General features: G+C 36.5%; 1 protein-coding gene across 2 annotated transcripts in view; it reads right to left on the reverse strand.

Annotated features, from left to right (window-relative positions):
• LOC145662528 (NADH-ubiquinone oxidoreductase 49 kDa subunit-like) overlaps nt 1-13,065 on the reverse strand; it is a 132,718-nt gene that overhangs the window by 103,776 nt on the left and 15,877 nt on the right. The window contains exon 1 of one of the 2 annotated variants that reach the window (XM_081728189.1): nt 8,077-8,277. The exons of the other annotated variant lie outside the window; for it this stretch is intronic. Within the exon in view, the coding sequence (XP_081584315.1) occupies nt 8,077-8,180 (104 nt within the window). The 5' untranslated portion in view covers nt 8,181-8,277. Of the gene's footprint in view, nt 1-8,076; nt 8,278-13,065 lie in introns of those variants that run through there. 2 annotated transcript variants of the gene reach the window in all.

The raw sequence follows: 13,065 nt of genomic DNA on the forward strand, positions 1-13,065 counted from the left end.
ATCCGTCGCTCTGTTTACAAGTTATTAAGGGCTAAATATTTAACCTTTGATCTCGATGGTCAGTACTTTTGGGACATGCAGTAGTTGATGACCTGTTACTAAATGTGGAAACAGCACCTCAATACGTTGCTTCGTTTACAAGTTATTAGCGCTTAAATATTTGACCTTTGACCTCGATGGTCAGTACTTTCGCGACATGTAGTAGTTGATGAATGCTTGTGTAATTTCTACTATGTTACATATTGGTTGATAAAAGGGAACGAATACACATATTCTGTGCTGTATTAAATAGGGGTGTGCAATATATGTTCGTAGTCTTATGTAATCTGTGCTATGTTAAATAGTGGTTAAAAATAGGCCACACTCTTTTATCAGCTATGCTATGTTAAAAATGTTTGTAGCCTTTCTTGTGTAATATTTGCTGTGTTACATAGAGGTTGAAAAATACGTTCATTCTCTTAAGTAATTTCTGCTATGTTAAAATAGGGGTTCAAAAAAAGTGATCATAAAAGAGAACGAGTACACCCCTTAAAATGTGTCATAAAAACAGTTTACTATATCTGGTCAAATCTCTGCTTTGTTAAATAGGGATGGAAAATGTGCTCATAGTCTAATGCTATGTAGCATTTCTTGTGTAATATCTACTATGTTAGGCTATATAAGGGTTGCAGTATGCCATAGATGTGTCTTTGCTATGTTACATAGGAGTGCTGCTAAAATGTGCGTTTGTAGTCTTGTGTAATTTCAGCTATGTTATATAGGGGTTGAAAAATAAGCTATACTCTTTTATTAGCTCTGCTATTTAAAATAGGGGTTGAGAAAAGTAGTCATAAAAGGGAACGAATACACCCCAAAAAGTGCTCATAAAAGGGAACGAATACACCCCAAAAAAGTGGTCATAAAAAATAACGAGTTTTCGGGGGTGGTGGTAGATTTTCCATGGTTGGATGGTACGTGGGTCATGGCGTATCGTACGACAATGGACTTTCGAGTACTTCTTATCAGGCGGGACCTGAATTTTTCCAATATGGCCCAGATCGATCATTTTTACACTACTATTTTTATATTTAAAAATGAAATCAAATCTTTCAGTTCAACGTCCCATGATTATGCCGTTAGATTATGGGAGACAGATGGCAAATTAATGATAATGAAAGAATTGGTTTAACGAGATTGTTGGAGTAAACGAGACTATTCCGGGAAAACCCACGGACAAGATGTTGACCACCTCAATCTTACTTGGCCGGGGAGCGAACCAGGAACCTCACGCACTAGAAGTAAGCCCCTATCACAGAGCTACCGTGCCCAATATATTTATACAGATACATATCCCCTTTCCCCCTTACAAAGGAAATTTTCAGAAATGCAGGGATGTGGGTTCGTTTATTTCCATTGAGGAGTTCGTGTAGGACGTTTTATCTTCCTAACTTGACGGACTCGTGAAAATGTTTCACATTAATCATAGGAAGTGCTACTAGAACTAATTCATAACTCTTTTAAAATTGAGCTCTTTCGTGGCTAAGCGAACGCGCAATTGGCATAGGAGACCCGGGTTCGATTACCGGCGGGAGCTCATGTGGTTCGGATTCCAAGTTAATAAGTAGATCCCGTCTCATATAGTCTCGCTGCTGAAAGGGACGATAAACTCAAAATCAACTCAACTCTTTAAAAATTAAAATTCTTTCAGTAGTTATCATCATGGGCCTCATTTCGTAAAATTTGCGTTAACGAAACTCATATTTTACGTTTCAGTTTGCGTTAATCGATATTACAATTACTTAATGTAATGTTTGTATTGCGTTGTGATTCGCAAATTTTGCAAAGAACGATATGGAATGCCACCCATTTCCTCTTGCAAAAGAATGGAGTTGGCCAACCTGATAATATCTCATTGGGTCAGGTGACGTTTAAATAGGCCATCCAAAATCATAATTGTTGAAAAATTATAATTTGTTGAATTATCCGCTCATGTTTCTGCAAAATATTTGCCATGTAAGCGACAAGACAATAGTCTAGTTTGCAGAAATGAAGTTGAATGGGGAGCGAGGGTAAGTATGCGTGTAAAAAAAGTGCGAAATTCAAGCACAAACTTATGCTAAGCGGTCACTACAAACTAGTTGCTCCCGTCAAGATGACTTTGTGGTGGACAAACATCGTGTGCGTGAGTTTTCGCGGGGTTCTACCGTTTCCTTAAATTTTCTTCATTCTTGAACAGACATAATTTTCTATCACTATCATTCATTTCATTATCGCCGTATTTTGACCTCGGTGCATAAAAATGGAACTTAAAACTGAAAATATGTACACTCATGTCCAAAATGATTGTCGCATATCTATAACTGTCTTCGTGTTACAATATTATTTGATAATGGTTTTGCAGCGTACTTTTAATACTGATACTATGTGTATAATCGGGAAATGTATATTTGTGGTAAATTTCATAGGAAAAGAATTATATACGAAGCCTGTCTAAAAAGTATCCGACCTTAATTTTTTCCACGCAAAGTAGTGATTCTCAGGCGGCGCCACCGTGCACGGTGGAAGGAGGAACCTTAATGCGCATGCTTGAATTTTTTCACCGCGTTCGCGTGTGCCAGTCGTGAGCTGGTGGTCGCGAAGTGAGGTGCTGTTGGTAGTGTTCGTCGGATTTAGTGTTTCTCGCAAGATGACTGAACGAATTGAGCAAAGATACTGCATCAAATTCTGTCAAAGGCTGGGTGATTCTCAAAGCCAAACAATTCGTAAGATTCAGCAGGTGTTTGGAGAAGATGCGATGGGTGTAACACAAATTAAACAATGGTTCAACCGATTCAAAGATGGCCGCACATCAGTCGAGAGTGAGCAGCGTAGCGGCAGGCCACAAACTGCTCGGAATGCAGCTGTTGTTGAGCGGGTGCGAAATTTGGTGATGGCAGATCGCTGTTTGACAGTGCGGGAGATTGCAGAAGATGTTGGAGTGAGTAAAGATTCTGCACATGCAATTTTGCGTGACGATTTGAACATGAAACGAGTGGCTGCTAAATTTGTACCCAAGTTGTTGTCTCAGGAACAAAAAGACATCCGTTTTGACGTTGCACAGGACCTTCTGGACACCACCAACACTGATCCTGGGTATCTGAATTCCGTGATAACTGGAGATGAGTCATGGGTGTACGGGTACGACCCAGAAACAAAACAACAATCGTCTCAATGGAAGCATCCCGATTCTCCAAGGCCGAAGAAAGCGCGGCAGGTGCGAAGCAAAATCAAGGTGTTGCTGACTGTTTTCTTCGATGCCCGTGGAATTGTGTATCACGAGTACGCACCGGAAGGACAGTGACAAAGGAGTACTATCAAGATGTTCTCAGGCGACTCCGTGACGCAGTCCGGCGCAAAAGACCAGACATGTGGACAGCGAAGAACTGGCACGTCCATCATGACAACGCCCCAGCACATTCATCCCAATTGATCCACACGTTCTCAGCCAAACATGGAATAACAACCGTTCGCCAACCTCCCTACTCTCCAGACCTGGCTCCTTGTGACTTCTGGTTGTTTCCAAAATTGAAGACGCCTCTGAAGGGATCCCGTTTTGAGAGTAGAGAAGACATAATGTGGAACACGACGACGGAGCTGAACAACATTCCAAAAGAAGACTTCCAGCGGTGTTTCCAGCAGTGGAAGGATCGGTGGGCTAAGTGTGTGGAAGCACAAGGGGCCTACTTTGAAGGGGATTAGGGTCCCAAATCTGTCAGGTATTCGCAACTATTTTTCTGGCCAAAGGTCGGATACTTTTTAGACAGCCCTCGTATACGAAAATTAGAATGAATAAAACAAAATGTTGCTAAATGGACAAAAAAAGTTTTATTTTCCTTTTATTTTTCTTATTTACTGCTCTATTGACATGAAATTTGTCACATACATGTCTTTGCCGATTATACACATACTAACATTATAAGAAATATCGGGCGAATTCGTTATCAAATTATATTCCTACTACAACATATTTATAGACATGCGACAATAATTTTGGACATGAGTGTACAAACTAGTTTTGCATTTATTTCTGTTCAGGGTACGGCTAAGCTAAGCTGGATGGTGTGTGTGGGGGGGGAAGGGTTCCGAAAGAGTAGACACGTTAATGACAGTGGTTATACGCGCAACAGAAGATTAGTGGGGGGAAAAAACACATTCAACGTTTTCAGTTGGTTGATTTATGGTTAATTCAGTTGAACAGACATCATTTTCGACTTTTGACTACCGTATATAAACAGAACTTCGACTGAATCGCCTGATCATCGAATGTGACGAATATTCTGTCAATGAAATTGATAGAAGTTCTATTTTCTGGGGGTCGCTTTGATCTGATCGGCAAGCGAAGCTGATTCAATTGCCTAGTGAAAAGACTCATAGACAAAGAACACATATAGATTGTGAAGTCGGTGAAAAACTTCTAATATCACGTAAGCAGTACATAGTGGTACGTTTTACTTCATGGGTACTGTACTGGGTACTGTGGGTCCGGACCCCCAACCCAAATTTCGACTTTTGTGTAAATTTAGCCTAATTTTTGGGGCAATTTTACAATACAAAATACACTCATACAGAGTTTTGACCCCTCCCAAAATAAATTCCTGCATATGCTACTGCTGAGTATTATCACTAATTGTCATTACAGTTACTTTACAAGTACAAGTACGGTTACTTTAACGAAACAGTGTTCATGTATATCTACCTAGGTATATAGATTTATCTTAAACTGATATTCTAGTTGATTGGAATACTCGGAATAATTCCGTAAATTTTCAAATGTGTCAAACACTTAATCAGATAAGATAAAATTCAAGTATGGCTTTAGTTTATTAATAAACTGCAATGCCTTTCATTACCGCGTTATGTAATTTTTGTCATGTTGGTATATTCAATTGTATCGTACATTTGTCACCAAAAATCATTCCCTAGATAATTTTTATTTTAAAAAATTCGGATGTAAACCGCTTTAAGCATCGTTCTCTAAAGCCCGAAGAAAACTATATCTCATTTAAATTACAAGTATTCGAAGACTTGTTTTCGTTTTAAAGTTTGAGAGAAATTAAATCATGTTCATGTTTACTCATTTTCGTTGAATATAGTACAAAGGTGTTCATTCTATGATATTCAAATTATGTACGTAGTATTATTTACTCATAAGTGAGTAATTGATGTTTTTACGCTGTTTATGTTGTCACTGGCGAGTTCTACAGGGTCGCCACAAAGTCCCGTTACCCATGAAAATAAGAAATATAAACCATTAAAAGTACGTAACTAATTACACGGAAAAACTGAATGACATGAATAACAATGCTTTCGAGAAGTTTTATTGGGATAGGAAACATTAACTGTCCAAAGGATCAGTCTACGACCGTCATTCTCATGACAGAAGATAAAAGCTGACAGGTTCTGTGCTACATTTTGCCGAGCATTGCAGGCGTAACTTGAGTGAAAGCTTGTTTCACAGCTTCTGTCATTTCGGCAGTGGTATTGTAACGGTTTTGTGCAATGATGTCCTTTATGAACCCCCATAGTGCATTATCACAGTTGGCGAGGTCTGGACTTTGTGGTGGCCAGAGAAGGGTGCGGACAGATCTGGATTACGACGACCAATCCAACGTCCAGGAAAGAATACCATAAGATATTCGCATACGGTGAGGGCAGAATGGGCAGGTGCCAGGGGCGTCATTTAAGGGGGGCAGGAGGGGGCAATCGCCTCCCCCAAGAGTTTGAAGAATACATATACTTTAATCGATTGTCTCCTAATATAATAGTATAAAACGTGAAAGTCTTACGTTGGTGGTGCTCTTGCCCCCCTCAAGCGAAGTCTGAAATGTCGCCCCTGGCAGGTGCTCTATCATGATGAAACCAAAATGTATCTTTGATTCCGTGATTACATTAGCATTTATCAAGGGTTAACGGGAATTTGTGGCCATCCTGTATATTATTTATGTATAAGCATAAATACAATTATATGTTAAATGATAAAGAAAACCATAATTTAGAGTAATATTCAAAAGCTAAGGCGGCTGGAATTATGCTTTAAACTTTGTAGAATTTCATTGTGTGTTGATAATTATCTAGACTGAAAATAAATTGTAATTCTATTGAAAGACTAAAAGTATTCATCTTTCTAACGTTAAAACTACATAGAAGGGGTAAATTTAGCTGTAGATCTTTCCACATAAGTGTTTTGACACGATTTTTTTTTTCGAAACTCCTTGCTTTTTGGTTTTACGTCCTCATTAACTTATCCCCTTTAGTTGTTTGAATGAAAGTAAATTATTGTGATTTTTTTTCTCTCTATCGAGACAATGTGGACGAAAGGCATACGTTCTAGCTAAAACACCAGTGGGAAGAGCATAACAAACAATTTGCTCTCACTGAAAACTTCTACATTTCGTTTCAGAAAATGTTATATATATATTTTCTATATATATATATATATATATATATATATATATATATATATATATATATATATATATATATATATATATATATATATATATATATATATTCTATATATATATTGTACTATCGGTGCTAGTATAGTTTATGGATTTGTAGATTTTTAAACATTACAAAAGAAATATCACAAATAGCCAAAATTGTCGACCCAAAGTTGTTTTGTGGTTGAGTTGATTTTTCGTGCATAAAGCAACCTTGGGACGCAAGCAATTTATGGTAGCTAAAACTGTTCATTTCAACCAACGAATTTCCACTTTTAATTTAACTACAATTTATGGTTGCTAATTTCTTTGAATTCAACCAACCAATATTCACCGTATGACCAACGTTTATTTTTGGTGACTCATAACGTGAAAACTGATTGTCACTTTGGTTGCTTTTCCCGTGAAAGTTAATTGGTTGAGAACTACTGTGGCAAAGCGGACATCATCAACGTATTAGCAACCGTTGAAAAATGGTGATTCTACCATAATGCTGGAGAACATTGAATTGGTTACTACGGAAATACAATGTTATTTTAAAAGAACATTGTGTAAATAACCAAACGTACAATTATATGAAGAAAGTGGAATGTTTTATGCACACATTAATATATAGGGAAACCTCGGGAAATGAAGTGAAGTGAAGGCAGTGTGTTAACTCATGATGCGTAACAGATAGGACTTTGTAAAAGTTCTTAAACATAATGACGAGGGAAGAATGGTGAATGTAAAACTGTCAAGGAAGATAAGCATTTTGGTTATATGCGAATCTAGATTTTTAAAATTTACAGAGGAAATATGGGATTAAATTCTGTTAAATCCCTCCACGATTATGACAGTAAACCGAATCCATATTATAGTATATACTATCCATATTATAGTAAACCGAACAGAACCTAATCCAATCATATTTAACCTAACTTGTTTTATATGCTGGAGGCGGTTAATGGAATTTATGCTGAAATATGTAATGTTATTTATTTCATTATTTTCGTGTACTCGTATGCACACTGCCGCTAACGTGCCTGATCTCTACCCTTCCACACGGAGATAACAGTTTCACCCCGCCCTTAACGAGTAAGATGCAATCCTAGCTTTTAGTGGTCATCTAGCACTGGTTGGTTTTTGTTAGTATAAACTTCACAATATCGATAAGAAGGTTCGTTTTAAAGGGATATAGTAGAGTAGCGTCCGGTTACCTAAGTGTTAGAGAAGTATAAACCCAATTTGTTAAAATTATTCGAGAGTAATATCTCGTGTCTCCGTAAAAATACCTACTGGAGAGGACATTATAAAGTTAACACTTATGTTATTTCAACTGCCGTTTAATTACATACCGAAGAAATCGTGTATTTATACCTGAAACTTTTGAACTCTTCTGAAGTGAATCTGTACCTAAGAATGCAATTCTTTGAATAAGTCACTCTTTAAAGATACTAGGAGTACATTTCTTGAAGAAAGAAGGAAATATAACGTTAATTTATGGATCCACAAACGGTATTCCTCAAGTACGGCCTTATTATTTTAAAACTCAGGAAAATGAGTTAGTGCGCAAAATTAAGCTATGAATCAGGTATACAATAGAATCTTGAATTATTATCTGTATAATACATACTTCTTAAAGCACGAGAGAACTATATCCTGCAGTAGAAATTCGCTTTTGATAAGTTGTATAGGTGTAAGCAAACGAAAAAATCCTTTGCTTAAAACTTGGGTCATTTTCTCACTATTCAGTCACCATTCAGAAACTCATAGTATTTACTTATAAATAATAAAATGACAATGAGAACGAAAAAAGTATACCGGAAATTAGGAATTTCACATCGGTTAGTTTCGGGAGAAGCCATGGTGTAAATCATTAAAGCAGCGAATAAGATGGGTTCCAGAATCCAGCTTTCCTTTCAAAATGGTTATGCATTTTTGCTTGGAGACGGTCTGACAAATGTTGAGTATTATCCTGAAAAACGTATTTTATGTTTCTTCCAACTGTAGCACAATTTATAGCCGGCAACTTTTATAGCCAGTGGTGAATACTGGACAAGTGCCGTCAATCGAGTACTGGACCTATATATATACAGTGGAAGACAGTTGTGGTGATCATGAAAGCCAGAGATGATGCCTATGGTGCATACGGGAGACGTAAGGGTAACACTAGAGCCGTTTCCGCACTGGGAATCCACCTCGGGTTGACTCGAGTTACCGTGCTTACGTCAGTACGAAATCACTAGTGCTAAGTCGTGCTAAATCAGACCTATGCGTGCTTACTCGTACCGTTTTCGGTTCTAATATGTATGTATGCTAACCCATGCTGGAATTATCACAGTTGGCGAACATAAGCTCACCGGAAATAATACAATAATGTTATAACAATTATGTTCGTAATAACCTAATAATAATAATCAGTGACATTCCTATAGATGATTTGAACCCTCAAAAAAAACTATCGTGGTGGGGAATGTCACACAAAACAAAGGCATTAATGTTTTTTTACTGTAAAGTTATAGTGAGTACACACTCCAGAATACATTATTTTGTATTATACACAATTCACAATACATTATTTATCTCAAATATAAATTAAAATACTCAGTTGCAGTGCTTCCAGTCGAAATGATGCGATACCGAATTCAAATGTGAACTATGTACTACGGGATCCAAAAAATTCCGAATACGAATTACATCAACACATCTAAGAAAACTATCATAAAATTTTATGCTCGAAAATTCTTATTTGGGTTAAGTTTAGAGTTACCCCTCCGCTTTTTATAAAAATCAGGAAAATTTACAGGAGAAATGAGGTAAGAAATGATAATTTGAAGTTTTTATTTGATGTTTAGTAATGTAAGTTCGGCAGGAGAGTTATGTTTAATGCGAGAAAAGATATGTGGAAGTTAGTACTATTTGTCGGATGCGGAAGCATTCGCGGAAGGTTTCAGCAGCATGGTAGTTGTAAAATGTGGCGAATATGGCGAACAGGTGTAACGGATGCGCAAAAATAATTAAGAAAACCTTTTAAATGTTTGTGAAACACACGGAGTACTGAAGTTAAGTGAAATATAACAATTTTTAATACTTTAAGCACTGTTTTTTGTATGTTATAAAGTCCAAGGGCAACTTCAGACTGGAGGGGCAACTCTAAACTTAAGCCTCTTATTTTAAGCTCTCGAGAGAGTGAAAATATTTTCAGTTCTCATTTAACTAGATATAATTAATTTCTGTGCAGGTAAAACAGGTCGTCAAATTAAATTCTTACCTTTTCTTGCTTTAAATGATTCTTTTCATGACATTCTACCAGGGCCTAAAATTGAGTGGAGTACTCCACACTTTGTGGAACTGTAGGAAAGGAGTGTGGAACTGTAATTCTTAAAGTGTGGAGTGGTATTAATGTGAGTACCTTACTTTTCTCGGATTATACATTTCAAAGCATTTAGTGTGTCAAACTAAGTCTTACTGATTCAATACATTCATTATGCAATGGGGGGTTACTCAATTCCATATAACTGCCAGTATATGACATTAAGCCAGAGTTAATACGTATAGGTGTCTCCTAGATGGCAGGGAAAACCATTGCCAATTTTGAGGTGAAGGAACTTTTTAACTATATTAGTTTTCAAACGTTTTCGGTTGCATTCATATAGTTTTAAAATATGCAACTAACTGCACGTTTATCTGTTGTTTCAATAGGACATTACACTTTTCCGATATAATGAAATGTGTTGTTTTGTAGATAAAAATTACACAATCCTTTGAACCCGTTATAGAAATATGTACTACCAGAGATAACATACATCAATAACCGCCAAAAATTTAGCCGAAGCACAGCGTTACGAAAATCAGTAGAAAGAGTAATGTTTCCCAGAGTGACTTCGATAGTTACTGATAATGAAAACATGAATACAGGAGAACACAAAGGAATGTGGAAATTGTTAACTGATGAAAGAATTGCTTCAGGTGAAACGTTGCCTCTGTTGAAAATTTGGTATGCTGCCCATTGCATTAATTTAGCATGGAAAGTCACCAAGAATGTCCAAGAAGTTTCATCTCTCATATAAGCAGCATCTGGACTGTGTGTTTTCTATCACTCTTCAGGGCAGCGAACGAAAGGTTTAACGATGGTAGCTTCAGAAAATAACTTAGAAGTTTTGCACTACCCAGAATATTTTGACGTTAGGTGGACAAAATTTTCATTCAATATGCTCACTACTCTCCTAAAAAAATTGCTATCCAAGCTGCCTTTACTTGTAAACGGAAAGCCATGTATGTAATGAAGCCAATGGTCATCTGCGTAAATGGATAGAAGTAGATCGCCTCCATCTTCTGTGTCTTGTGACAGACGCTCTATATGTTTTCAAGAACTGCCAGCAGAAGTTTGAGAGTGATGAAATGTTTCTTTTGGACATAATAACAAATAAAAATAGAACTGTAGCACAATTGGAGATTATGAAAGAGAAACCTCTGTTAGGCGGATGGGAAAAAAACGTTTTTAAACGAACGTGTGCAAGAGAACGTCAACGGAGAAATACAGTACTCATTACATGGTTTTCAACTTCATCGTAACACACGTTGCAATAAATCCCATAACAAATATGTCAGTGAGAAAAGAGATTTTACTGTAGTAGGCTACGAAGCTTGGATTCCGAGCCTTTGCGTGTTTTGCAAGAGGATGTAACTGATGATGCCTTAAGAGAATGCCACAAAGTTATTTGTCTTGATACAGATCTTTTGCAGTTCGCAATGCAATATAGAGAGGCATCATCGTGTAGTATGTTGAAAGGTCTGGACGCTAAAAACCTTCTCATGAAAATCTGTGGAAATCAGACATTTCATGCTCTGTCAACAAGTCTAGCCCGATTTGTTGCTTTGAAACCATCTTCTTCCGATGTCGAAAGACTTATAAGTGACTACAACATATTGAAAACAGATAACAGACTGTCTTTAGCTCCCACTACTGTGAAAAATTAGCTTCACGTTAATATAAATATGGGTCCGTTGCAAGATTTTAGCCCAACCCCTGCTGGCCAGAAAGTAAAGGCGTTTTGAAGTTGGTAGAAAGTCAAAGGAACAGCCCTGGTATAACGGTGTATTTGCCTCGGCAGAAAACAGACTGAGACAGCGTGATGATCACGGAAAAATGACAGTGAAATTCTTAGGTAAGAAAAAGTGACTTTTTTCTTCCAATGTGACTATTTTTCTTACCGGTTTGTTTCCTGTATTTTATGGTTTAATACAATACAATTAAATATGTATCCTAATGTGCCTTTAATTTTGTTTGCTCTGGATGCCAAAATTTTCCTAAATAATAATAATAATAATAATAATAATAATAATAATAATAATAATAATAATAATAATAATAATAATAATAATAATAATAATAATAATAATTTTGGGGGGTCGCAGGTAAACATGATGTACTGGACAAAACACTGATTATATGTCTAAACAAATGCTGACTAAACTAGTTTTTCTATAATATATAAAATTTTTACCAGTGTGGAGCTGTGATTTCGTTGAATTTTAGGCCCTGTCAGTGTTACCACAGTCCTAGCCCTTGAGTGGGCTGAAAAATAGTACCAAATTGAAACAAAAAGGGCTGAATTCACTTCTTTATACCAATTGTAATACATGGCTCTAAAAGAGTAAAGTTCTAGAACACTCTTCCCCTCTTCCAAGAGTCTAAAGAAAGAAAGTGTTCCTTTTAAAAATTACTTCAATAAAAACATCCAAATAGGAGGATCCCGAACAACCATGGAAGTATATGAAGCTTTTCTCATACGTAGGAAGTATAACGTAAGCCGCAAATTAAAAGAGATAACAGTTATCATCTTCAGTATGAATTGTAAGGAAATCAAATGCGCCTCTATTTCAAAGTGACCAATAAACCTAAAGAGTATTATGGCTATATATGAAAAAATACATAAAACGATGAACAAATCAATCATCTTCGAGTTCGCGTGTAAACAGTACATTATAATAAAATATTAAAATACAAATTATCAGGATGCGCTCATCTAGCATCACTTATTTCCCGGTATAGTTCGAATTACGAATTTCGCACACAAAGTTCATGGCGTTATGCGATGCAACATCACAGAAAAAATGTTGAACATCATATTTTTAAAAGAGTCCAACACACAGTATGAGTAACGTGAGATGTAGGAAAAGTCTTACTGACACTTTTGAAAATGTGTATTTATATTTATTAAATAGTACTGAATTGGACAGAATTGTACCAACTTTTTCACAAAAGGGGCTGAAAATGCCAGCGTGGTACCAACGGGCCGATGAATGACAAAAAGGGCTGAATTTGGTACAATTGTACCAAGTGTGGCAACAGTGGGCCCTGCATTCTACGCTGATACTATTCTGTTGTATGTCCAAATATTTGCGTACAGATTGTTAATAGGCCTGGAAATTAACGTGTGGTAAAAAAATAATATTCATACTATAAGCCTGTACTTTTCTTTCTTGAATCGATTCCAAAATACATTTTACACTTTTATTTTCGTCCGATATGGAAAAATAATTCCGTACAGATTGATAATATTCGTGCAAAATAATGTCATAAAAACAATTATTCATGTGAAACACATATCAACGTGTA

Source organism: Thermobia domestica, chromosome 10 (assembly GCF_964235325.1).
Source record: "Thermobia domestica chromosome 10, izTheDome1.hap1.1, whole genome shotgun sequence".
In the NCBI taxonomy this organism is placed as follows: domain Eukaryota; kingdom Metazoa; phylum Arthropoda; class Insecta; order Zygentoma; family Lepismatidae; genus Thermobia; species Thermobia domestica.